The 26730-nt window shown below is 40.0% G+C and overlaps 1 protein-coding gene and 1 long non-coding RNA gene across 5 annotated transcripts; one reads left to right on the top strand and one right to left on the bottom strand.

Moving 5' to 3' along the window:
• On the top strand, positions 1-25966 carry POLE2 (DNA polymerase epsilon 2, accessory subunit). Of its 4 annotated transcripts, XM_034648557.1 has the most exons (20): positions 37-124; positions 270-560; positions 2601-2701; positions 3875-3950; positions 5880-5957; positions 6092-6185; positions 9718-9792; positions 10595-10678; positions 11280-11336; positions 12003-12051; positions 12692-12764; positions 14941-15113; positions 16027-16116; positions 16292-16346; positions 16919-16978; positions 17066-17143; positions 18943-19051; positions 20186-20362; positions 22711-22778; positions 25403-25966. In XM_034648557.1, the coding sequence occupies exons 4-20, from the start codon at positions 3886-3888 to the stop codon at positions 25419-25421; spliced, it is 1404 nt and encodes a 467-aa protein (XP_034504448.1). In that variant the 5' UTR covers positions 37-124; positions 270-560; positions 2601-2701; positions 3875-3885; the 3' UTR covers positions 25422-25966. The 4 variants fall into 4 exon arrangements, with proteins under 4 accessions (XP_034504445.1, XP_034504447.1, XP_034504444.1 ...); XM_034648554.1 differs by lacking the exon at positions 270-560 and having other exon boundaries at positions 1-124; positions 16922-16978; XM_034648553.1 differs by lacking the exon at positions 270-560 and having other exon boundaries at positions 2-124.
• On the bottom strand, positions 7792-22953 carry LOC117797245. The gene is made up of 4 exons (XR_004622185.1): positions 22691-22953; positions 10269-10329; positions 9162-9487; positions 7792-8268 (listed from the first exon to the last, which is right to left on the bottom strand). It is a non-coding gene; the product is annotated as an uncharacterized LOC117797245 (long non-coding RNA).
• Positions 25967-26730: the final 764 nt, after the last annotated feature.

Here is a 26730-nt window from a genome sequence, read left to right as displayed (position 1 = left end):
GGGCGGAGCAAACCCGGGAAGGGGCGGGGCCGCGGCCGTGGCGCCAAAAGGCGAACATGGCGCCGGAGCGGCTGCGGAGCCGGGCGCTCTCCGCCTTCAAGCTGCGGGGCTTGCTGCTCCGGGGGTGAGTCTTACCGGGGCAGTTTACCGGACGAGAGAGCCAAGGCCGTGCGCCCGTACGCGGCGCGGCCTTAAATCACAGACACCGCTAGGAAACGGGAGAGGTGAAACTGATGAGGCAGGGTCTAAAGGCTGCGATTCCTTCTTAGGTCTCCCAGATGTTCGCGCCGCGTCGCGCCCCCAGCCGAGGCTACGTTTCTCCCAGGTGGGACGTGGCTGGCCTCCTGCCTGTGCCACACTGAGCCGGAGACGCGGCGATCTGTGTCGGAGCAGCGGTTCATTGGCTCTGTGACTTGGGCACCTCTCAGCTCCTCCTCCCCCCAAGTCTGTGCCTTAGCAAAATGGGAATAACAACAGCGACTTCACGTAGTTTGTGAATCGTCAGTTGAGCGACCTGGGAAAGCCCATACGCGTGTCAGTGGGCTTACTTTGTGAAAATTGTGAGTCCTCTCCTTTCTCAGTTTTGGATCAGGTATTATTCCTGAGTGAGAGTTCCTAGAGAGTTAAAAAGGGCACGTTCCTAGATCTCCCTCCTCCTACTTTAAACATTCCCTTTAGAACTTATCTGATAGGTTTCCTGGCCATAATCACGTTTTCTTGTACTTACATAATGCACTTTTCTAAGATTTTTCTAAGTCTGTTTTGTTTTTTAGAATACAGCATTTTTTGATACATATTTAAATACTTGATGGGTGGAATATACTTTTTTTGTACCAGGTTATGATTGCACTTGCTGTGTTGTGGAGAGTTTTTGTTTTTGAAATGATGAGTTTTATGAGCCTTTTAACTTTGCTTTCGGCTTACTAGTGAACAAGGGCAAGAATGGATATGCCTTGGGAAAAAATAATGAATTTTGTTCAATTGATCCCTGACATTTTGCAAATATGAGCAGTTGATCAGTTAACTTTTATTTTCCCTTAGAATTTGACCTAATATTCAGCTGTCATTCATTCATTAATTTAGTCAGAAATTTGCTGAAATCCTGTCTACACAGGATCTTAGCAGAGGAGCCTGCTTCTCCCTCTCCCTCTGCCCCTGCTCATGTGCTCTCTCTCACTCACTCTGTCTCTCAAATAAATAAATGAAATCTTTAAAAAAAAATTACAATAAACTGTTCCATTACTTTACCTATAGTCTATTGTTAGAAGCAAGTTACTAAGTCCCGTCCATACCCAAGGGGAAGGGTGCGCACATGGATGTGAATACCACGACGCATGGATTATTAGGGGTTGTTTTAGGAGTCTGTCTACCATGGATATTAAGTAGTTCATAGTTATTTAGTTTCACCTGTGAAAAGGATCACAAGAAAGAAGTGCTCTGGTAATGTTTAACAAGGTGACTGACTATTCTAGTGTTAAAGAAGGGCTTCATTAAAGAAGTGGTTTGAGCTGACTGTTCAAGGATAAACAGGACTTGAGTAGGTGAAGAAGACTAGGGGAGAAAGGATCATGTAAAGGCCCTGAGGCAGGAGAGCACTGGAGGAGCCTAGGAGTTTTGGCAGGGGCCAGATCCTGTGTAGGGCTATAGGCTTTGATCTATCCTAAAAGCTGTCCCAGCATTCACCCAAAATGGGTGTGGTTTTAGGGAGTTACTCATCGAGTATCTTTGGACCACCTTCAGAATGCTTGGCACTCTGCCAGAGGATGGCACAGTTGCAGTTTTCAAGGAGCATCATCCATGATAAATTGGAGAGATGGGATACCCACACACGAAACTAATCACTGAGCAGCCCAACTTAAGAACAATTAGTGCGATGATTATAACAGTAACATTGACATGAAGTGTGAAGTTGTATGCTACAAACAGAATGGCATGAAATTAGCTAATTGTTTAGACAGTGTTCATTCTGAGCCCTATTGGTATTTAAATCAGGGATTCCTGTGGATTTTTTTTTTTTTTTTAAGTTCAGCCTTATTGAGTTCTTTTGAAGCAGGGGGATTCTTGTGATTTCAATGAGTGTTGCTTCTATGACTATATTTGTATGTCATAGTTTTTTTCTAGTCTACTTGTCTAATTTTGAAATTGAAAGCAATGACAAAATTACTGAAATTTACTTTAAGCAAATGCATTAGCAAATCAATAAATATATACTTAATCATTATGCTCAGGACATTGAAGCAAATGAAGTCGTACCTTAAATGTAAGGTGATAAATGGTACAAGGCTGTTGGTGATGTGTCAGATCGGAGGTGTATAGGAATTTTAACAATTCAGAAGGAAGGGGAGGTTGCAGCAGGTAGGGCTGGTCTAGGAAGGCTTCCTAAAGGAAAGATGTGATTTGGGGCTTTAAGAATGGTTATATTGGTAGGGGACAGAAGGAAGAATTTGTTCAGAAAGGACAGGAGAGGTGAACCCTGCATGCAGCGAAGAGTGAATAGATTTTAATTTCAGTGCCAGATTGATGAGTGTTTGCCAGTTTTGGACATAAAACTTTGAGCCTCAGTGACCAATGACCTGCCTCATCTTTTCTTTCCATCCCAGTGAAGCCATTAAGTACCTCACAGAAGCTCTTGAGTCTATCAGTGAAGTCGAGCTTGAAGATACACTGGAAAAGATCATCGATGCAGTTGAAAAGCAACCATGTAAGTGACATTTTCTGATAGCTCTTAAATTGTTAATATAGTTCTACCTCCTCGATTAGATTTACAGATTTGAGTGGAAGCTGAGGTCACTTTTGTCTCTCTGCATGCCTACTACTTTGTCTTACTCAGGTTCAGTACTCCTAATAGTTTTTCGGAGAAAAAAGAATAAGTGAGCCGGGCTAATTCTCCCTTCTGGCTCCAGCCTTTCTTGAGGGATCTTTTTGTTAAATATTTAACCTTTTACCACAAGCAGGAGCCTACAAAGGAGAAATGCTCTTTTTCTAGGTGCAAACGTCCAGTGTTTCTAGAGCACTGAAGGACAGAAACAGGTGTGGCTTGCTCTCAGGCGTTGTATTGATGCTAGTTTCTTCAATTACGTGGGAAGACATATGTTCCATGATACAGGAGAAATTACCATTCTGTCTCATTTTCAGTTCCAAAGGCAGTATTTTAAATATACCTTTGCTTTTAAAAAACTATAGTTGAAAATTTAGAAAATTTTATTAATTGTGGAAAAGTGGTATATATTCCTTTAAGATGGCACGTGGTATTTTGCCTGAGAATGTAACAAAGTGTTCAAGGGTGCCCACTCTGGAATCAGGCTTGGATTTGTGTTGCCATCTATACTTTCTAGCTGTGTTCTTGGGCAATTTATTCAGTCTCTCAAAGTTGCACTTCCTCCCCCTTTTAAGATATTAACATATGAACAACAATCTATATGGACATCTAACCTAATGGCAGTATGCTTGTGAAGTACTGAGCATAGTGTCACATTTAGTAAGGGCTTAGTAAGTGGTGGGTGTTATATCTGTTACTATCATGCCTATGGAAACGGCATTGGTGGTAGAAAGTTCTACTCATGTAACCTTCTTAAACCTAGGAGTTTACAGAAGTGTTTGTGTAACTGAATTTATATGATTAGACAGTATTTGGAAAAGTAAGGCATTTGGCTGTGTATTAAGATATTACAAGTGTATTTGAGTCAAAGATGAAGGTTTTTGAGATGTGGCTTGTGTTACTGTTCTGACCTAACCCTTTTTTTGGTCCTGAGAACAATGTAATGAGAATCTCAGGGTTAGTGTTGGCAGATTATTTTTAGGAAAAAAGCTGTCTGTGGAAATAAGTACCTTTTATGCCTGTTTCTAAAATTGAACTCTGAAATTCTCTTTTCAGTGCCATCAAACATGATCGAACGGTGTGTGGTGGAAGCAGCGGTCCAGGAATGCAGTCAGTCTGTGGATGAAACTATGTATGTGGACAAAATGAGCTTTTCCCCCTGCTGGCGATATGAAGTGTTTATTTTAAATTATTTTCTTGGGGAAAGAATTAGTGGTCAGCATTTCTACAGTGGTTATTTCTTAGTGTTTCTTTTTAACTGATAGCTTGCATTATAAACCTCATTATTAAGTGACTCATTTTTACTGTTTTTTCCTGGGGATTGGAGATTACAGTGTTGTTTATACCATTACTAACTTTTGCAACTACCCATCGGATCTCACTTTATATTCTGTATGCTACCAGTAAATTCAATTGAATATTCAGAAATACACTTTGCTTTTGCTCTTAGGAAAGTGCGGTGTCCAGAGAAGTTCAGCGACTTACGCTGGGTCACATGGTGAATGGCAAAGAGGGTGGAACCTTAGTTTTATGATTCTTTCTGTTAACTCATGTTATGAGAGCTGAGGAATTTATATGGCAATAATTTTTCTGGGTTTTATTTCCAAGTGTCCCTCTTTCCTTTCCTCTTTTGAATATGATACTTCTTTCCAAAATCACAGGGTTTAACTGGGAGGAAAACAACTGGGACAATGGACAGAGAGTATTAACTTTAATAGTTTTTCCTCTTTGGGGCAATGGGGATCACTGACAGGAGTCATTACCGTATTAGAGCTGCTAAGAAAATAGAGAAATTGAGGAATGTATTTATTTATTTATTTAAAAGATTTTATTTATTTATTTGACAGGAAGAGAGAGAGAGAGTACAAGCAGGGGGAGAGGCAGGCAGAGGGAGAGGGAGCAGCGAGCCCGATGCGGGGCTCCATCCCAGGACCCTGGGATCATGACCTGAGCCGAAGGCAGACGCTTAGACTGAGCCACCACCCAGGTGTCCCAAGAAATTGAGGAATTGTAATTTTAACCTTGCAGACTCATTATTTAAGATACTAGGGTACAATGACATACCCCTAAAGCCATCAATAGAAATTCAGAATGACTGTTTTGAAGTGGAAGGATTATAATCATAAAGTAACCATTAAAGTTAACTGTTGTTTCTTTCTAGCCCTTTTTATTCCATAGTTAGCCAGTGCAGAGGTCCCCTGGGACTGAAAGGTAAACAGTCCTTGCAACTTCAATTGTCAGAAAATTATTATATTATAGCATAAGAGAGGCTTTTATTCTTATAGATGAAGTGGCATGAGAAGTCAAATAACCTGTCAAGATTGACCCTCAAAAACGTTGGAACCATACCTGGAATCTAGGTTTTCTTCAAGTCTGCTGGTTCTCTGCGACGCTATACTACGTGTTACCACAGGGTCACAAGACCGTTTCTGACCATATTCAGTCTGGGAGATAAACAAACAATATTTTAGGGAAGATTTTTTAGGTTGGAATTTTAGGTTGGAATATTTATGCAATAGTGCTGTGAATTTTTTTTAAGACTTCATTCAGATATGGTTATGTTATTAACAGTGTCTGAAAGGAAGTTGTTTTGTTGAATTTCTTTCTCTAACACTGTAAGTGTCAAGGATATGGCCAGTATTTTGGGGGTTCTTTTCTATTTTATACCTGGTTCCTGAGACACTTTTACATAATACTTTGGATTAAAAAATTGTTGGAAATGAATCATATTCTTTAATAAATTTTAGCTCATGAAAGTAGTACTCATGGGGAGAGATTTCTTTTAAGATATAACAATTTTATACATACATGTTCTTTTTCAACAGATGACATTCTTAATTAGAAGTTAACTTGATTATTATTTTTGCTTGAGAGTATTGGCAATGCTATCTTGTCTCTGAGAGGAAAATTTTACCCCCATATTATGACCCTATAAGAACTTATGTGTATGATGTATGGAAAGTGCATTCATATACCATAAGATTATAATACAAGTTTTTGTGCTCACCTAGAATTCTTGTTTTCGTAAATCAGGTTTATGTTTTTGTGGGCTGTTTTTCAGAGAACACATTTTCAATATCATAGGAGCATTTGATATCCCACGCTTTGTGTACAGTTCAGAAAGAAAAAAATTTCTTCCGTAAGTATACCATCTGTTGATTTTAAGCTAATTTCAGATGCACATTTCTTTCAGAAGGCATATAGTCCATGATTCGTTTTTGGCCTACCTTTGTGTATTGTGATAGTTATAAGTAGGCATTTCTTTTTTTCTAGTCTATTAATGACCAACCACCCTGCACCAAATTTATTTGGAACAGCAAGAGATAAGGCAGAGCTGTTTCGTGAACGATATACCATTTTGCATCAGGTAAGCTGAGGGGGGGAAATGAGACTGTTTAAGCTTATGTAAGACTCAGTGTTAATTAAAGGATGGAATTTTGTAATCCAGTGTTTGTCATTCAGTAGACTTTTACTGGGCTGTCTATGTTTGAAACCATATGGGGAATACAGAAATAAAAACAATTGTTTTGTGATGATAAAAACAGCAGCTAACATTTATTACCTGCTTTTAATATGCTGAGCACTGTGTTTAGCACGTTATGGACACACTTATCTCATTTAATCATCACAACGTCGGTGTATGTATAAATGCTATTATCCTCATTTTTTCCATTATTTTTTAAAAATATTTACTTATTTGAGAGAGAGAGAGAGCGAGCATAAGGGGCCGGGGCGGGGAGGGGGGGCAGAGGGAGAGAGAGAAGTGGGGCTGATCCAGATCATGACCCGAGTTAAACGCAGGCGCATAACCGACTGAGCCACTAAGGTGCCCGACAATTATCCTCACTTTACAAATGAGGAACTGAGACCTAGATACGTTTAGGACCTTGACCAAAGATCACATATAGCAAGTACTGACAGGATTTGAATCCAGCGTGTCTGACTCTGGAGCCCAGCCTTTGCCTACTACACTATACTGGCTTCTAGCAGCTTACAATCTGTGAGGTTAAGGACATTGGCACAAACAAAACATAAAGTAGAATTTTATAGGTGCTGTAAAAGAGATATAGAATTGGGAAAATCAGGGAAGCCTTCAGGGAAATGATGGCAGTGGACATGGGCCTTGCCTGCTTTGATCCCATGGAAATGGGGAAAAGGTGGTGGTGACAGTGTGAACACAGACACAGCAAAGGGAAAGAGTGGAGTCTGCAGGAAATGATGAGCAGTTAGTCCATTTTGTGTGTAGAGGAAGGCTCATGAAGAAGAGTAGTATGGGATAGGTTTGGAAAGGCAAGTGGGAGCCAGATCGTGGGAGCGCCTTGGATGCCGCTCTCGGCAACTGGGACTCTGGTTTCTTGGTACAAGAAGCCTTGGAATACCAGAGAGACCCAATCACAGCTGGGCTCTGTGAGCACTTCTCTCCCAGCAGATTTTGGGGTGAATTAAGAATGCAAGTGAACAGTTAGGGGAGTCTGTGGTATTAGTTCTGCCAGAAAAGACAGCTGGGGGGAGGAAGTGACAAGGGTGCAGACGGGACTGCACCAGAGCAGTGGAAGCCATCATTCATGGTGACTGAGTGGACGTGAAGGAGAAGGGAGAGAGTGAAGGCTCAGAGATGATTAAGGTTGTGAGTCCAAGAGAGTAGGACAGTAGAATAATATGTTAACAAATAAGAGAAAGGGAATGTTTGGGGAAGATGATGCCGATGATGCAGGTTCTGTTTTAAACATTTGAGTCGGGGCGCCTGGGTGGCTCAGTCATTAAGCGCCTGCCTTCAGCTCAGGGCGTGGTCCCAGGGTCCTGGGATCGAGCCCCGTATCAGGCTCCTTGCTTGGCAGGAAGCCTGCTTCTCCCTCTCCCACTCCCCCTGCTTGTGTGCCCTCTCTTGCTGTGTCTCTCTTTGTCAAATAAATAAAATCTTTAAAAATAAATAAATAAAAACAAACATTTGAGTTAAGGTTGCCAGTGGGATATCAGGTGACAAGTACACTGAGAGCTGAAGAAAGAGATCTGGGCAGAGAGGGATTTAGGGGCCATCTGCCCAGAGGGGTAGATGGAGTAGAGGAGTAGCCCCTCTGAGAAAGAGAGGCAGCTGTGGGGGAGGCAGCGGTGGAAGGGAAAAGGAGAGAATCGTGGGGGCCGGCATGGTGTTAGATGGCAGAAACAGAAGAAGGTTTCAAGAAGAGGATGGGCAGTGGCAGGAAGCCTGAAAAAGGATGAAGAGGGTGAGCACTGGGGATGCCTTTTCTCTCCCGCTTCCATCACCTGCATAACGTTGCCAGATCAGTCTTCCTGACGGGAAGCTCTGGTATTGTCGTGATTTTGCACAGAAGTCTTTCAAAAAGGAGGTTTACTGCCTATTGAATCAAATACAGATTATACTTAGTGTTTGAGATCTTCCAGTTCACTTTTTGGCCAGATCTCTACTTTTCCTTTGAAAGTCCTCTGTGCTAGAACCAAAAATGAAACAGAGAATTATTGTTCGTTTCTTTTCCTTATACTTGTACTATTCACTCTCTGGACTGCTCTCCCCTCTTTTCTCTGCTGCTGAAACCTTCCTAATTCTGGAGCGGCCTTCTTCAATTCCTCCTCTTTTCTGAACCTCTTCTTGATCAGTTGGATGCAGTCTCTTCCTGCTTTAAACCACTGACTACGTCAGTATGTCTCCTACAGCATTTACTAGAGTTGGCCCTGCCTTGTGTTTGGGCTGGATATCCCTGTTATCAGACACTCCTTGTTTATATTCTCTGCCACATTTGGCACAGTGCTTTCCATAGAGAAGATGCTCAAGTAAATACTGCATTTCTTTTTTCTTTCTTCTTGAAAAACATTTTTAAAAATACTTTATTTATTTATTTGAGCGGCAGGGGGAGAGAGCATAGAGGGAGGAGCAGAAGGAGAGGGACAAGCACACTCTACGCTGAGGGCAGAGCCTGATGCAGGGCTTGATCCCACAACCCTGAAATCATGGCCTGAGCTGAAATCAAGAGTCAGATGCTTAACCAACTGAGCCACCCAGGCGCCCCCATCATCCAGCAATTTTTAAAAATGGATTTTACTTTTAAACAAGTTCTCCCTATGAGATGACAGAGGCCCCTATAGCCTCAGCAGCTCTTGGAAAGGGAGCTCCTCTGTTCCAGTAGCTCTAGGAACAGCCTCTTAGCCGCTCTTAGCTTGAGGCACTTGCTCAACCCTGAACCATTCACTGGCTAAGGCGGGGAACACTTCGATTCCCCAGGCCTTAGTGGCCTGTTGATAGAAGGGGGAAGGGACACCAGCCCTGCCTAAACCACATGGGGCGGGGAGACGGTTCCCCAGACAGAAGCCCCAGCTAACCTCTTACCTCGTCTGACGTTCTGCTTTGTGCACTTCATGAGCCAACGGTACTGAACTTCGCATCACTTCCCACTCTTTCACTCTTGGAACTCTCCTGACACATCCCTTCCTCTGCCTGAAATGTCTTGTCTCTTTTGGTTTCTTACTAGCAAAGTCTTATTTATCATTCAGGGTCTCGTTAAATGTCCCCTTCTGCCTGGGGTCCTTTGTTGTATGGCGGCCCTCGACTTTTCTGTCTCACAGACCCCTGTGCTCTGAGGATGACACTTGGTTTATCGTCTTCATATCCTCAGCTGAGAGCGCACTGCCGCCAGCCACACAATAGAGCTTTTACTGAAAAAAAAATTTTTAAATACTTTTTTTATTTCCAAAATTACATTGCTAAGTATTTGTATATTAAAATACATGGTCTTTCAAATTCATTGAGACTAGGCAGTAGTAACATTAGTTTAAGGACAGTGTTGTCAGAGTACTATTTAAATGAATTTTTAAATTGTATTTTAATGAATTTTAGTGTAAAATGTCTGATTCAGTAATTCATGTGAATCTTTCTTTTTTTATAGAGGACCCACAGACATGAATTATTTACTCCTCCAGTGGTAGGCTCTCACCCTGATGAAACCGGAAGCAAATTCCAGGTTAGAACATTACCCTAGTTGTTTAGGGGGTGTAAGTATATAAGTTAAATATTTATTGCTTAATTCTAATTTATTAAAATTTAAATGAAAATGAATCACTGGTAACTGTTTAACCAACTGACCTGTGCATGCTCACTGTTAATAAAGTCTGTTCCAAGACCCCCCGTGGATGCGTCAAACCACAGCTAGTACCAAACCCTGTATATACCATGTTTTTCCTACACAGACATACCTGTGATTAAAGCTTAACTTATAAAGTAGGCATAGTAAGAGATTCACAACAATAATAATAAAATAGAACAATTATAAAAGTATACTGTAATAATTATGTGAATGTGGTCTCTCTGTGTCCAAATATCTTATTGTACTGTACTTACCCTTCTTGTGATGATGTGAGATGGTAAAATGCCTGCATGTTGAGAAGAAGTGAGGTGAATGATGTAAACATTATGACATAACTTTAGACTACTACTGACCTTCTGACGATTCATCGGAAGAAGGACCATCTGCTTCTAGGCTGCGGTTGACAGAGCGTAACTGAAATCACAAAAAGTGAAACTGTGGATAAGGGGGAACCGACTGTAATGTGGTATGAGACTTGAGTCATTGCTAAGAGCCTCAGTTGGTATTTTAGCTTTTTATAGGATAAATTCTATTGCCTGAGTTTTATATTTGATTCTCTACTATAAAGTAGGTGTAAATACTGAAATGCACACTCAAAATTTACTTATTTATAAAAAGATTAGTTTCTTCAAAAAACTTATTTTCAGTCTTTACAGAATTTATTTTGTCTTATTTTAAGCTTAAAACAATAGAAACCCTCTTGGGCAGTACAACCAAAATTGGAGATGTGATTGTTCTTGGAATGATAACCCAGTTAAAAGAGGTGAGTTAAACTTAATAAGCATCAGACTGTTGTTTTTAGCCCAGGGCTGATGAAATGTCAGTTGCTATAGGATTCCTGCCCAGGGTACAGGGCCGTATTCTCCACAAAGGCTCCGGCCTCAGTTAACAAGTAGCCTTTGCCCGGGCGTTCAGTTTCCTGAGGACACATCAGGAAGGAGTGTCTTACACAGGCCACCGGTTTGCGTGGTCTGAAAGTAGTCCCCAGTGACCTCTGGTTGAACCAAGAGGACCGAGTTTCTGAACAAGCGAGGCTGCAGACCACATCCTGCCCCCTCGGAGAGGGACACTGCTGACTGTCAGGCGGAGGCAGCTGGTGAGGCCCGCGGGGCAGCCTGCCAGCGCCCCTCTTGCCGTCTCGGGATCTGCAGCGGTCCTTCTCCCATACAGTGAGGAGTCTCAATCTCAGGCAAGTGACTCTGAGGCAACCAGACTAGCAAATGGAAATGCCTAGACCAGGAAATGCTCATTTTTAAAAATCCACTGTACTCTACTATATTCTGTTGTCAGTGTTGTATTTTAATTATTTTGACCTAGTATTAATTTTTACATAAATATGGACATACTTCTTTTAACTTTTTTAGGGAAAATTTTTTCTGGAAGATCCTACAGGAACAGTACAACTGGATCTTAGTAAAGCTATATCCTTATTTATTTATTTATTGTTTATTGAGATTGATGTTTTTTTTTATTTTTTAAAGATTTTTATTTATTTATTTGTGAGAGAGAGAGAAACATCATGAGCGGGGAGGAAGGGCAAAGGGAGAGGGAGAAGCAGACTCCTTGGTGAGCAGGGAGCCCAGTGTGAGACTCGATCCCAGGATTGTGGGATCATGACCTGAGTCGAAGGCAGATGTTTAACCAACCGAGCCACCCAGGTGCCCCTTCATTTTTATTTTTTTAAATCTATGTTACATGAGTTGGGGACATTGATTATATATCATTCTCAAGTTAATCTATTTGGGTTCCCGCTGTGTTACATATGGCGATGACGAAGCAATCAAGACCTAATCCTAGCCAGAGACAAAAAAAAACCCCTTTAATTCTCCCTTATTTGGAGAATCCAAACAAGTCACTGAGGATGTTTAGAACAAGCTAAGAATGATCCATACTGTCACTATTACCAAACTACATCTTAGAATCAGACATGGGACATTTAAACCTAAAATTTTTTAAGCTATCATCTATTCATAGTTTCAAGTATGAAGACTTTGAATTTATTATTTAGAAGGCTTTTGGGCCCAGAATGTGTGTTGATTTTATCAATCACTTCAAGCACAGAAATATTTTCCTGAACTGTTGTGTACCAGTTCCACAGTGGCTTATACACAGAGTCATGCTTTGTCTTAGCAGAAGGTAAGTCAGTATACTTTTTTCCTGTCCTCCTCATTCTACAATAAAAGCATTTCTACATTGGTTTAAATATATTAACATGATATAATTTGGGAGAACATTGCTTATAAGAGCATACTTTTGACAACATTAAATAACTCTCAGACTGGTAAATGGGCCTGGGATTTCTTTTTGGGGTGACAAAAATATTCTGAAATCGGTGGTGATGGTTGTACGACTTGTGAATATACTACAAAAACCACTGAACTGTATACTTTAAAGGGTAAAGTGTAATATTATGTGAATTACATCTTAATAAAGTTGAAAAAAAAAACCCAGATTTTACATAGGGTCATAAAACGAAGCATTTCCTAATCTTTGTACCTTATCTCTCTGTACTCTAACATGTATTGTGAAACTAAGAAGTGGGAAGTTTTACTTCTGAATCTATTTCTATTTCATGACCTTTTAAATGTAGAACTGAGCCTGTCGTTGGCTCTGAAGCTGCTGTGGGCTGTAGCTTGGTGGGACTGGCAACTTTCGTAGCTAGTTGACAGAGGGTGAGACAAAGATTTAGCATTACTGCTTTGTGTTCCACAGTTTCTTCCTTTCAAATAAGGAGAATTGGACAAATGAAAGTGATTTGTTACTTATCTTTTTTCAGGTTGGTTTGAAGATCAGGTGTTTCATGTCAATGCCTTCGGCTTCCCACCCACGGAACCCTCTAGTACTACTAGGTATAAGATGTTTGACTGCAGCTCTATGGGAATTTTGTAATACTGGCTTTGTAAGATAGGATATCGTATCTCAGTTACTAAAAGGCCTCGGGCTTTGTGTCAGAACGCAAAGAGGAATAGACAGAGTTAGAAGACGGGGCTGTGAAGGTAACTGAAAACTAGCGCATTGATTCCTGATGACTTGCAGTCTCGTCTCTGTACCTTGGCTTTTTATGGGAAAGATTTCCAGTCTTCCTGTCTCACTTATCTGTGGGGTTGATTAGAAGTCCAACTGAGATAAGAGGTAGGAAAACACATAGCAGAATATAATGTTCATGTTATCTAAAGCCTTATTTTGGTTTTCTACTAATGATTAAACTTACAAGAGACAGATTATAAAGTTCTTTCATATAAGCAAAAGCATCATATTATTAGAGCCATTCCAAAAGGACCTTCTCTGAGAGGAGAGAGCTCCCTGTCACTCATGTTATTTGAGCAGAGGGAAAATGATGGTGTAAAAGTTATAGCTGGTGGCCTGGGGTTGGAGGTAATCCGCAAACCTTTCTGAAATTTTTTCCCATTTGAGGTGTTAAAACACGTTTTGTTTCCAATGTTTAAGAGCTAGGAGATTTCTCATAAAAGTCTAGATTTCAGAGTTCTCTTGAACAACCGGATCTGGCAACAGGGTGCTTGACTTCCCCCCGGGCTCCCACTCTACGGCAGGGATTGCCCACTTCGGCCAGGGCATGTGGTGCGCCCTAGCTCTTACCTCCCAGGCCCCAGCTGGTTGCCGCCTCAGGATTTAGTGCTACCTCGCTGAGGCCCGTGAGCATTCGAGTTTGCCACGTCTGGGGGAATTAAAGTTGCCTTCTAATCTTGAGGTTCTATCTGTGCTGACCGTGAAGATTTCAAGAAGTATAAGAATTAAGATTTTGGTCCAAGTACACCTGTATAAATTCAGGTGGAAAGGCCATGTTTGTTGGCTGGGGGTCGTGGGCAGGGCGGCTTCTCCTCCTGGTGGAAGTTCTCCAGGGGAAAGTGCTGGCCGTGCTAAGGAGCACACAGGCCTCCTCCAGCCCGCTCACTTCTAAGTGAGTGCACTTAGTGCCAGTTTGTGGCTTTTTACACCGTCATAGGTTTTCTTTGGAATGTATTTAAAGAAAGATTGCTGTTACATTGGCATTTTATTTTCATACAAGTTTCAAAATTACTACTTAGGAATGAGAGGTAGAATCAAGGAGGCTGGCCATGAGTATTACCATTCTGTTTCAGCCTCCTGCAGAGCCTGCCCGAGGAGGGGCGTGGCAGGGGGCAGTGCAGAGTTCTCCAGGAGCTCAGGCCTGGCTCTCCCACGCTTGCACCCCTTAACTGGGACGGCCACAGGCGAATCACTTAGCACTCCTGAACGTCATTTTCGCTTTTGTAAAATAAAGAAAATAGAATCTGCTAGATGAGCTTTTTTTTTTTTTTTTTTTTTTTTAGGCTTTAAGACTATAACCTGAGCTGTGTTTATATATGTACATATTTTACTTAGGGACCACATATACATACATACATCCAGGGAGAGAGTTTCTTTTTATGCATGAATACACAGGTCTGTATCTTTTTTTTTAACATTAAAAATGGACACATACGTTGCTTTGTAACCTCCAAATATTCACAATCCTGGGATGTAGGTTCCCCCTCTGTAGACCTCTGTAAGCCCTTAGAATAAATTTCTAGAAGTGGAATTGTTTGGTTAAATGGTTAGTGCTTTTTTTTGAGCACTTTTATTAGATATTGTTTAAATCAAATTCCCATTTCTCCGTCTTTCAACTACATTTTAATATTTGCTTTAATCAGTTTTAAAAGACACAGATCCAGCCTATTAAGTATTTATTTACTGTTCTGGTATTCCTTATCTTAGGACATTTAAATAAACTTGTTTGCTTTTTAAGTGCTACAAATAGTATATTTTCATGGTACTATGTACACTAAGGGGGAAATAACCTCATTAGAAAGAAGCTAAATTTGTAAAATTATTAGAAAAACATGTGCAACAAGGGGCTGGCTTGGTCAGTGGAGCATGCGTCTCTTGATCTGTAGAGATTAAACAAGAAATCTTAAAAAAAAAATGGAAGAAAGAAAAGAAAATAAAAGGAAAGACATCTCCAAAAGAATATAGGATAGAAGCTAATATTATGTCATAATTACCTAGGGCATACTATGGAAATGTTAATTTTTTTGGAGGGCCTTCTAATACATCTGTGAAGACTTCTGCAAAACTAAAACAACTAGAAGAAGAGAATAAAGATGCCATGTTTGTGTTTATATCTGATGTTTGGTTAGACCAAGGAGAAGTTTTGGGAAAGCTTCACACCATGTTTTCTGGTGGGTGCCATTCTTTTCTACTATTTTGAACTCAGTATAAGGGGTCATGTCTTAAAACTAAATTGTTTTTTAACTTTTTGAGTAGTCTATTTTCTTGTAAATGTTGACTCAGCAGTGGCATATTTAAGAGAGATCATCTTACAGACTTACATTTTTACATCTGAAAAATTACTCTGTGTGTGTGTATTCATGAGAAGTAAGAATTAGTCCTTAGTATAGTATAAGAATGGATAATAGCTTGGGCTTTGGAGTCTGACAGAAGTGGGTTTAAACTGCAGCCTGAGACCTTGGTCAGGTTACTTAATCTCTCTCTTAGCTTATAGGGATGTTGTGAAAATCAAGCCATTGCAGGGCCTGGCATATAGTAAGTGTGCAATAAATGGGCAGCATTGCTACTATTATTTAAAAATAATAGTTATTAAAATAAGTTATTATTAAACTAGTAAGTTTTTATTATTAAAAATTCATGGTTAGGGGCTCCTGGGTGGCTCAGTTAAGTGTCTGCCTTCAGCTCAGTTCATGATTCTGGAGTCCCAGGATCGAGGCCTGCATGGGTCTCCCTGCTCAGTGAGGAGTCTGCTTCTCCCTCTCCTTCTGTGCCCCACATCCCAGCTCTTGTTCTCTCTTTCTCTCTCTGACATACATACATACATAAATAAATAAATAAATAAATAAATAAATAAATAAATAAATAAATGAATGAATAAATGAAAATCTTTAAAAAAAATTCATGGTTAGTCTTAGTTGGTGGAATATGTGACTCTTGATCTCAGGGTCATGAGTTCAAGCCCCATGTTGGACCTAGAGCTTACTTAAAAAACAAAATAAAAGGAAAAACCCCTCATAGTTAAAGGATTTTTAATCTGATTTCTAGACTCAGAAACTGATATTCATTTTATTCTCTTATTTTTAGGTTATTCACCAGCACCTCCAACCTGCTTTATTCTGTGTGGTAATTTTTCATCTGCACCGTATGGAAAAAATCAAGTTCAAGCTTTGAAAGGTATTGAAGGCCTACTGAATAAGTGTTTCTACATTTATATAAACTAAACTGATAAGAAGTGGTCTATAATATTTTAATTTCATTCAAAAGATGCAGGGTTGTATCTAATCAAATGTAATTTGATTTTTGTGTGCATTATATTCAAATTAAATTTAATATCCCTTTAAAATTTTAGATTCCTTAAAAACTTTGGCAGACATAATATGTGAATATCCGAGTATCCACCAAAGGTAATGATTTCTACTGCTATATTTTTATAAGTTTTTTTTAAATAAAAAATGCATTCCAAATTTGATATCCATGATTATTAAGAAACAAAGAAAAATATGAGAAAATCAGTGCTAAGAGATAAAATTATCCTCACATTGTGATAATGTATGTTACACTGTACTAGAGATTTATAGTGAAAAATATTAAAAGGAAAAGCGTTACTTTCAACTATTTTGAATTTCTTGGTGACATTACTCTAAATATCTAGAGCCGCACTCTTCAGTATGATAGTCAGTGGCCACATGTGTCTCTTTAAATTTAAATTATTTTAAGTTAAATATAATTTAAAATTCACTGACACTAGTCATAGTTCAAGCACTCAGTAATCAGTGCAGATACAGGCATTTCCATCACTGTAGAAAGGTCTATTGGACAGTGTTAGTCTGGAGACTTAGTAGTTCATTAAAGTGCATGAAATTTAAAAAATATTAAAAATTCATAATTGAATTAAAGGCAGTAACTGGTTTTTACACTATTGGATAGTGTTGCCATAATTTGTTTTTTAAATGAATTATGTTGAATTTTGCTGCAGTAGTCGTTTTGTGTTTGTACCTGGTCCAGAGGACCCGGGATTTGGTTCCATCTTACCAAGGTAAGTTTTGTTTAGATTTTTCTAACAGTAAAAAGAAATTTGTACAATTCAAAGATATATTCTGTACCACATAAATTGTTTTTATAGGCCACCACTCGGTGAAAGCATCACTAGTGAATTCAGACAAAGGGTACCATTTTCAGTTTTTACTACTAATCCTTGCAGGTAAATATTACCATTTTGTGTTACACTTTTTTTTCCTTTCATTTCAAAATTAACTTGATTCTTAAACTGTGTCTCCCAGCTTTGACTGCCGTGAAATAAAGAGAAAATTTCTCTTTATTTTAGGTTTCTCAAAACTTTTTTGTTTTAAAGGTTTTATTTATGAGAGAGAGAGAGAGAGAGCAGAGACAGGGGAAGCAGCAGGCAGAGAGAGAAGCAGGCTCTCCACTGAGTAAGGAGCCCAAAGCGGGACTTGATCCCAGGACCCTGAGATCATGACCTGAACCAAAGACAGATGCTTAACTGACTGAGCCACCCAAGCATCCCGGTTTCTCAAAAATTTAAAAATATTTTAACATGAGGGGCGCCTGGGTGGCACAGCGGTTGAGCATCTGCCTTTGGCTCAGGGCGTGATCCCGGCATTATGGGATCGAGCCCCACATCAGGCTCCTCCGCTATGAGCCTGCTTCCCCTCTCCCACTCCCCCTGCTTGTGTTCCCTCTCTCGCTGGCTGTGTCTATCTCTGTCAAATAAATAAATAAAATCTAAAAAAAAAAAAAAAAATTTTAACATGATTTAATTTTAACACATTTAATTAAAAAATGAATTTAGAAGGTGAAAACCAGATGGAGATTTAAAAACTGATATACTCATTACACATCCTTTAAGAAAAGTTACAATGGAAAAGTGAGAAGATGATGTGTTTACTACATATGCCGCTCACTGTAATCATAGGCTGTCACCCAGTCCTTGGTTCTCCTCTCTCTTCTGCCTGTATTCACCCCTTCGGTGATCCTGTCCACTCCCAAGGCTTTCGGTCCCGTGTACGTATCGCCACGTCAGCTCTCAACCTGTTCTGGACCCCAACCAGTCACTCAGGCCAGAAACTTGGGTTTCTCGCACGTGCAGTTTTTCAGGAAGTCTTCAAAATACATGCAGAATGCGGCTGCCTCCCAGCATGCCCACCTCTGTGGCCCTCTACCGTCTTCTGTAGCCTGGGTGACTCCAGCAGCCTCCTCACTGGTCTCCAGCCTCTCCCCCTGCCCTCCTTCTGAGGTCTGTTCTTAACGAGGCGTCGGGGTGATCCTTTAACACACAGGCCTATCACATCATCCTTACTGACCCTGAAAGGTGGGACCCCCTCGCGCCATTCAGTAAAGCCCACATCCTCACCATGGTAGTCAGGGCCCTGCACGACCTAGCCTCCTGTTGCCTGTCCGATTTCCTTTCTTCCTCATTTATTCCAGTCACTGCAGCCTCCCTTCTGTTCCTCAAACATGCCAGACATGCTGCAGCTTGGGGCCCCCACTGTACCTGCCCCCTTGGCCGGCACAGTGGTCTTTCTCTGCAGATCTGCGTGACGAACTTGCCTCCTTCAAGTCTGTGCTCAGATCAGACTCCGTGACCAGCCCTACCTGTTTCCATTATCCTATTCAATAGGCCAGCCTTCTGGCCCTTCTCTCCTCACAAATGATCCCTAATAGCCTGTTTTTCTTTTTTCCATACACTTAATCATCTCCCCATATCCCTATATAATCATCAGGTTTATTGTTTATTTTCTCAGACTGCCCTGCCCCCATTAGAATATAAACTGCACGAGGACTGGGATCTTTTTGTTTTGTTCGTTCGTCCCTAGAATGGTGCCAGATGCGTATGAAGAGCTCAATAAATTACTGTTGAGTGAATGGGTCAATAGATTCTAGCTGAATTTTTTGGCTTTGTATCATAAAACATTTTGCCTTTTAAACTATCCCATATTTTTTTCCTGAGGAAGTCAAATTCAACTACTGTTTTCATTTCAGAATTCAGTATTGTACACAAGAAATTATTGTCTTTCGTGAAGACTTAGTGAATAAAATGTGCAGAAACTGTGTCCGCTCTCCTACCAGCAATTTGGATCTTCCTACTCATGTAAGTTAACAGTCTTCTTTATTAAACTGTCCTAAGTGGTGCGTTATATAAGATTTTGTTAAGCCACCTAATGACTTGCCCTTTTGTGTTTATTTATGGTTCAAAATAATTTGAACATACTTTTGTCAGCAAGCTAATTTTTGTTACTAAGTCCGTGTTTCTCAACTTTCTCACTGAAGTAACCCCTAATGGGCAGAGGAAAACCTAGAATGAACAGGAAATTTCTTTGAGGCTTCCTATTTTGCTTTTAAAACTCATAAATCTTACATTGTACTTCAAGATAGATGTATATTTGTTTTAAAAAAAACAGTTTGTGCTCCCCACACTCCTTCTTTACATGCTACGTCCGCATCGGGTCCCTGACACGAACTGTCAAGCCCTGGTTACGTGAGCCCTGCGCCACTTTGGGACACGTGTGGGTAGATCACACAGAGTGCTGCTTGTATTTAGTCTATAATATTTAAAGCTTATGTGGGCTGCATATCTATTGTTGCCATGACTCGAGCTGTGCGATTAATGTTTTTTAAGTAATCTCTACGCCCAGCACGGGGCTTGAACTCACAACGCTGAGATCAAGAGTCAAGTGCTCCACCGACTGAGCCCGCCTGGCGCCCCTGTGGAATTCGTTTTAGATGAACGTAATTAGTAACTAAGTTTATTGTACAGCTATCAGTGCAGTTGCTCCAATATGACTATTTGGGATAGTAGCTTTTATGATATATGGTATTAAATGAAAACTTACAGATTTTTCCTAAAATACAGGATAGTTAATTTCTTTTTTTTTTTTTTTTTAAGATTTTGTTTTTTTGAGAGAGCGCGAGCAGTGGGGAGGGACAGAGGGAGAGAGAGAAGCAGACTCTGCACTGAGCAGGGAGCCTGGTGCAGGGCTCGATCCCAGGACCCTGAGATCATGACCTGAGCTGAAGGCAGACACTTAACCGACTGAGCCACCCAGGCGCCCCTAATTTCATTTCATATGAGTGTCTCCCAAAGCTCTGTGATTCGAAGTCCTCCTAATTGTTTCTCAAATTTTTCTTAGTCCTTTTGGTAATTGATATTTAATTTAAAATGATTTGTTAGCAATTTTAATTTTTATAAATGAACTGAAGTTTGTTTTATATCATTCTTTTGTAGTTTGTAAAGACTATCTTATCCCAAGGACACCTGAGTCCTCTACCCCTTTATGTCTGCCCCGTGTACTGGGCATATGACTATGCTTTGCGAGTGTACCCTGTGCCTGATCTCCTTGTCATCGCAGACAAATACGACCCTTTCACTTCGACCAATACGGAATGCCTCTGCATTAACCCTGTAAGAATATAGTTAACGTTATATAGTCATAGTTTGTCAAGATTAGAGTGTTATTTCTTTTTTTTTTTTAAATTCTTTTTTTAAGATTTTTTAATTTATTTATTCGACAGAGATAGAGACAGCCAGCAAGAGAGGGAACACAAGCAGGGGGAGTGGGAGAGGAAGAAGCAGGCTCATAGTGGAGGAGCCTGATGTGGGGCTCAATCCCATAACGCCGGGATCACGCCCTGAGCCGAAGGCAGACGCTTAACCGCTGTGCCACCCAGGCGCCCCATAGAGTGTTATTTCTTTAAATTTAAAAAACATATACTTAGTAAAATTACTGTTGTATACAAATGTACTATTAGTGAAACACTGAATTAATTTGGTATGCAAAGAAAGTTCTTCAACGTTCAGGAAAGCATGTGGCTATAAAGTAATGTGACTTTAAAAAAATACACTGAAGCTTATAAATCTAAAGGTGTCTTTTCCCCTTCAAAGTGCTGCCTTGGGATTCCTTTCTGGCACCTGCTTTCAGAGCCTACATCTCATTCTCTTTAAATACATTAATGCCCTTTGTGGATGATTTTGATTTCTGGAAATTTGTGCAAGTCCCAGAAATGCATAAGCCCGATGAATGTGGAAATTCTTACTGGGATACAATTTCTTTTCAAATTTTGGGATACAATGTCTTTTCAAATTTTGGGAATAATAACTGCATAAACATTGTTGGTATGAAACAAAATATCTTCACTAGTGATTTCTAATCTGTATGTTTCCTTGATTCTTGTGAATTTTAGACCATAATACCTTTGTTTCATCTGGGTCATCTCTAGAAACATGGCTTACTGTTGGTTACTGCTTTCCTCAAACACTCATTTATTTTGTCCAACTTCCTCTGAGACAGGGTTTCTCAGCCGTGGAACCGCTGACACTCTGAGCCCAGGGATGTTTTGCTGTGGCGCACCGTCCTGTGCTCATAGGGCGTTTGCAGCATCCTCGGCCTCTTGTCCTGAGATGCCAGTGGCAGCCCCCAGTTGTGACAGTCAGTAATGTCATAGGATAGTTGCCACATGTACCCTGGGGGACAACCTTTTCTGTGGTTGAGAACCGCTCTAAGGATGAGCACAGGCAGTGGGTTTTGTTTTACGGTTTGAAATTTGTGGCCTGATTTTTTTAGAATCTTTATTCACTTTCCTATATTCTTTCACAATAAAACTATTTCTTTATTTAAATTTAACTCTTTGGGTGTTCTCACAGTCAATGCTTTTATTGGATAACACCCTATTTCTGAATTCTTCCCCTTTCTCTTCCTGTAGGCCGGTAAACCACCACCTCTTACAGCATCATACCCTTTTTTACTTTATTTATACCTTTGGGTAAGCCCAAAACTTCTCACATTGCTTCATCCCCTTTTTTTTTTTAAAGATTTATTTATTTTAGGGGCGCCTGGGTGGCACAGCGGTTAAGCGTCTGCCTTCGGCTCAGGGCGTGATCCCGGCGTTGTGGGATCGAGCCCCACATCAGGCTCCTCCGCTATGAGCCTGCTTCTTCCTCTCCCACTCCCCCTGCTTGCGTTCCCTCTCTCGCTGGCTGTCTCTATCTCTGTCGAATAAATAAATAAAATCTTTAAAAAAAAAAAAAGATTTATTTATTTTAGAGGGAGGGAGTATAAGAGAGGGAGCATGAGTGGGGGAGGGGCAGAGGGAGAGAATCTTCAAGCAGACTCCCCGCTGAGCGTGAAGCCCAGTGCAGGGCCCGTCCCGGCCCGATCCCACTGCCCAGGAGATCACTACACAAAATCGAGTCGGACGCCCAACTGACTGAGGTGCCCTGCTTCATCCCTTCTTGATACTTACTCACCCTAATGAACTTCTGCAGTGGGCCAGACCCTGAGTCAGTGCCAGGGACACAGAGACTGAAATGAAAAGACCGTCTGCCCTAGAGTTTAGTGGACAGACAGTTGTGTTACTGCTCAGTTGCTCTGGGGGCACCGCAGAGGCCCGTGAGCGCCGATTCTCACTGGAAAGGGGCAGGAAAGCTTTCTTGAATGTGACGTTCAAGTGTCTTATTTGCCTATGTAGCATCACGTGGTACTGTTTATTTCTTACACCGAGGATTTCTTACTCCTAAGCATTTCCAGCTATATCTGTTAGCATAAGACTGTCTAGCCAACTTGAAAGGCTTTTGCTTCAAGTGTAAACATTTTATAGTAATACCTTCTCTCTATAAAGATGAGGGAAAAAATCTCTCAATACTTTATAGTTACATCTTAAAACTTTAAGTCATGACCAAGGAATTTGAGCTTAAAGATAGGAATTCTTTTATAAAAGTTGAATGCTCACTTACAGGCATTTTTTTCTCCAAAGGGCTCTTTTCCAAGAAGCGGATTTTCATTCAAAGTTTTTTATCCATCCAACAAGATAGTAGAAGACAGGTAAGTATACCCCTGGAAACAGCAAGGAGGAGCTGTCTTTTGGCATGGTCAGAGAGTGTAACTCGAACATACAGCCCAGTTGTCTTTATTTTTTGGTAACGAATACAAGTACATGATAAAAACTTCGAACAATGCTTAAAGTATAAAATTGAAAAGGAAAAAATACATCTGCTTCCTAACCCTGAAATCATGATTAAGTTTCTTATATTTTTTAAAGGTTTATTTATTTGAGAGAGAGTGTGCACACGCAGTGATGTGCGTGTGGCAGGGTGGGGCAGGGGGAGGGCGAGAGAAGGATCCTCAAGCACACTCCTGGCTGAGCGTGAGCTTAACTCGGTGCTCAATCCCAGGAGCCTGAGATCATGACCTGAGCCGAAATCAAGAGCCAACACTGAATCAGCTCTCACCCAAGTGCCCCTCTTATGTATTTCTTGAAAAAACAATTATGCATTGTTTTTGCTGCTCAGTAGTCATGGAAGATTTAAGTCCATTCAGTTTATGAGATATTGTAAATTTTCCTCTTGGATTTCCTCAGTTGACATATATTTGATTCTTACTGTATTCCACACACTGCTTAGTTTTTGGAATGAATGTAACCAGACAGATACTCTCATTAAAGTCACAGATATTCTAGTCTATTCTATAATCCCAAAAAGCGTTTGACTTTACGTAGCCCACTCTGAATCCTAAAAATCCAAAACCGATCTGGAATGCCATGAGGTAAGAGCAAGCACTCACCTCCAGTGTCTTGGCTGCCTGCTGTCGCCTGGATGCCCCTGAGGGCATTTGATTTTGTGACCCCAGGATTACTGAGGGCTGTCTGTCTGGATCATATTTTGTCCACCTTTAGAATGACTTTTAACTGAACTGCAATTTGATGTGAAACTTACTCTGCTATGAAAATCTGTAATGGGCACTTTCAGCAGGTCTCAGGACAAGAGGATTCTGTGTCTGTCCCAAGCAACTGTTTATCTTCGGGGAGACTGTGAATCTTCTAATAAACTCCCTTGGCTGTAGCTGCTAGGAAGCACAGCCAAATGTGCAGCTCACTTCTCTAGCTGCAGAGGGGTTACTAGCATAAATGTTGGGTGCAGCCCTGACTTTATCTTTTTTTTCTGAACTGTATTTTCCCATTACTTGAATTTTTTCATTTTCTTTTATTACATCTATCTCTGCAAACCATTTGAGACATTTTTTTAAAAAATGAGCTGGAATATAAATAAGTAAGCCACAATAGGAAATTAATTGATTTATTAATTATGATACCAGAAGACACTTCAGTTGCATTTCTGGTAATGGTCCCCAGCTGCCATGCAGAATTATTTTGTGTTCTAAGCACTTTTTATAGAACTCCATGATAGTTCCCAACATTATTGTATTAGAAGTCATGTATGCACCTGTCTTCCTTAAAAGCCTCTAATAGAGCCCCTGACTTGAGTTAATGCTGACCATTCATGGAGCTGAAATAGCTGGTTCCTTTATCTTCTATAGACTCAGATGCTGAAAAGCCTTGACGTGATTTCCGAACTATAATTTAATAGTGATAATTGAAGGAATCATTTTAGTGCTTGATCAAACAGGTTGATGTATGTTTATTTTTGAGAGAACAGAAAACAATTTCAGGATATAGTGGAATCACTTGGTCTTCCTGATACTTAGTTTCTCCAAAGAGGAAATCTTTTGGCAGATTATTTATGAAATCATATTGTAGCGTTAATCACAGAAACATAGTCAGAGTAGGTAAGGTTAACCCTCTTTCAGCAGGGACTCTCTTACAGTTGTTTATTTAGAAAAAACAGTATTGGTGATGTAGTGGAGAAATACCCTTTTCACACATAGTTGGTCAGAATAAAAAATGGTAAAAACCCTTATGGAGGGCAATTTGAGAGGACTTCTTAAGACCTAGACTGTATATACCAGCATTTACATTTCTAGGAATTTATCCTACAGGTAAACTTGGGCTTATGCATAAAAGTAGGTACAGGTGTTTTTACTGTAGTTTGTATAATAGCAAAACAAACAGTTTAAATGGGTACCTATATGGGCGTTCCGGGGGCACCTGGGTGGCTCAGTCAGCTGAGCATCTGACTCTTGGTTTTGGCTCAGGTCATTATCTCAGGGTCGTGAGATCGACCCCCGTGTCAGGCTCAGCTTGGGACTCTCTCTCCCTCTCCTGCTGCCTCCTCCCGTGTACTCTCTCTAAAATAAATAAATAAATCTTTTTTAAAAAGTAAATAAATGGGTACCCATTTACATGTGTGTACTTCGTCAGAACTTTTCCAATGTATTTAAATTTCAAAGCCTTAAAGAAGGGATTAGTTTTAAACATTATCGATACACATATTACTAATCGCAAACAGGTACAGAAGTGCTCGTTGCCTTCTGCCGCTTACGTGTGTGTTAGTAAAGCATATCCCCCCCCGCAGATGCTTACGTACGATTAGACTGTCTTCATAAGGACACACAGAGTGTGAGACTGACTTACTCTTCACGTCTTCTCCCTTTGAATTTGGAACAATGTGCATATAATGACCTATTTTTTAAATTAATTAAAACTAAGTACTTAGAAACGTACAATAACTTAGGTTTCCAACATGTTTAATTTTATGAATTTCTGTTTTCAGCAAACTTCAGGGTTTTTGAGATTCTTAAAGAGCATCTGAAGAAAGAAAATTCATCAGTTCGCTTAATCTTATATGTATGTGATTTTGATAAGTTCCAATAAACTTATGATAAACTCTACAATGTTCTTAGATTTGTATTTTATGAAATTTTGGTACTAAGTTATAATAAACATGGTACACTTGACAAAGTTTTACAGCAATGATATTTTCTGTATAGCCTTAATATGAATATATGCATGAAGATATAATCTGATTAACATTTATGCTTAAAAATTAAAGTCTCATTATTTCTAGACTAGCCATATGTTAATATTCATTTTAAGAAAAATACAAATATTTAAAATTTTCTGAATCCTTATTTTGTCTAACTTAGGTTTTTATCATCATAAGAATTAAGAGTCCTAATAGTATATTCAGCAGTTTTCAAACTAAATTTCAAGTCACAGAATTTATTCTAATAGTGAAAGCCTTTGTGTCAGGATATTACTAAGATAATCATTTCATAATTATCTTTTGGCATTGGATATTTTTTTTAACGATTTTATTTATTTATTGGACAGAGCACAAGCAGGGGGAGCAACAGACAGAGGGAGAGGGAGAAGGAAACTCCTCACTGAGCAGGGAGTCTAATGTGGGGCTTGATCCCAGGACCCCGGCATCATGACCTAAGCCTAAGGCAGCTGCTTAACTGACTGAGACACCCTAGGCGCCCCCACCCTGGAGATTTAAAAACACATAGTCGCCATAGGTTTTACATTTAGAAGACACATTATTTTGAAGACACGTTTTGCTCTTTGGATGTGATCACTAAACACCATCCCCTTACTTATCTTTTAGTTTCCAGCATTGCAAGAATAGCCTAGAAATGAATCTGAATGACAGACAGGAAGTTGTCAGGGGTACAAAGACTGTTTCAAATGTAGGAGGAATCTTAATATTGCAGAGAGCCTGGAATGGAAGACATTCTTTGCAAGAAAATTAGCTTTGTGGGCCAGAGAGACTGATAAAAAATAAAAATGACATACTGAAGGGAAAATTCCTCAATGAAATTTAATCTGAATGTAGTGATAAGTGAATTAGTAGTTAAGAGTGCAGTGGCAATTCGAGAGGTGGCTTGAAGACGGAAAGTTTAGGGAGAACATTGGTAGAGGCCTGCTGTTAGAAGAGCAAGATTTAGCTTTAATTTCAAGAATAGCCTAGAAAAAGTTAAAGATGAAAATTAAGGCCTAAGTTCAAAAGCTATATTGCTTGGAAAATTTACAATTTTGACCTTGAAAGTAGTGGTGAAATAAAATAAACACTGCAAGGCTGTCGGTCCAGTTATGAGA

This window comes from Ailuropoda melanoleuca, chromosome 20 (assembly GCF_002007445.2).
Source record: "Ailuropoda melanoleuca isolate Jingjing chromosome 20, ASM200744v2, whole genome shotgun sequence".
Classification (NCBI taxonomy): domain Eukaryota; kingdom Metazoa; phylum Chordata; class Mammalia; order Carnivora; family Ursidae; genus Ailuropoda; species Ailuropoda melanoleuca.
This window is presented reverse-complemented; position numbering and strand designations above follow the sequence as displayed.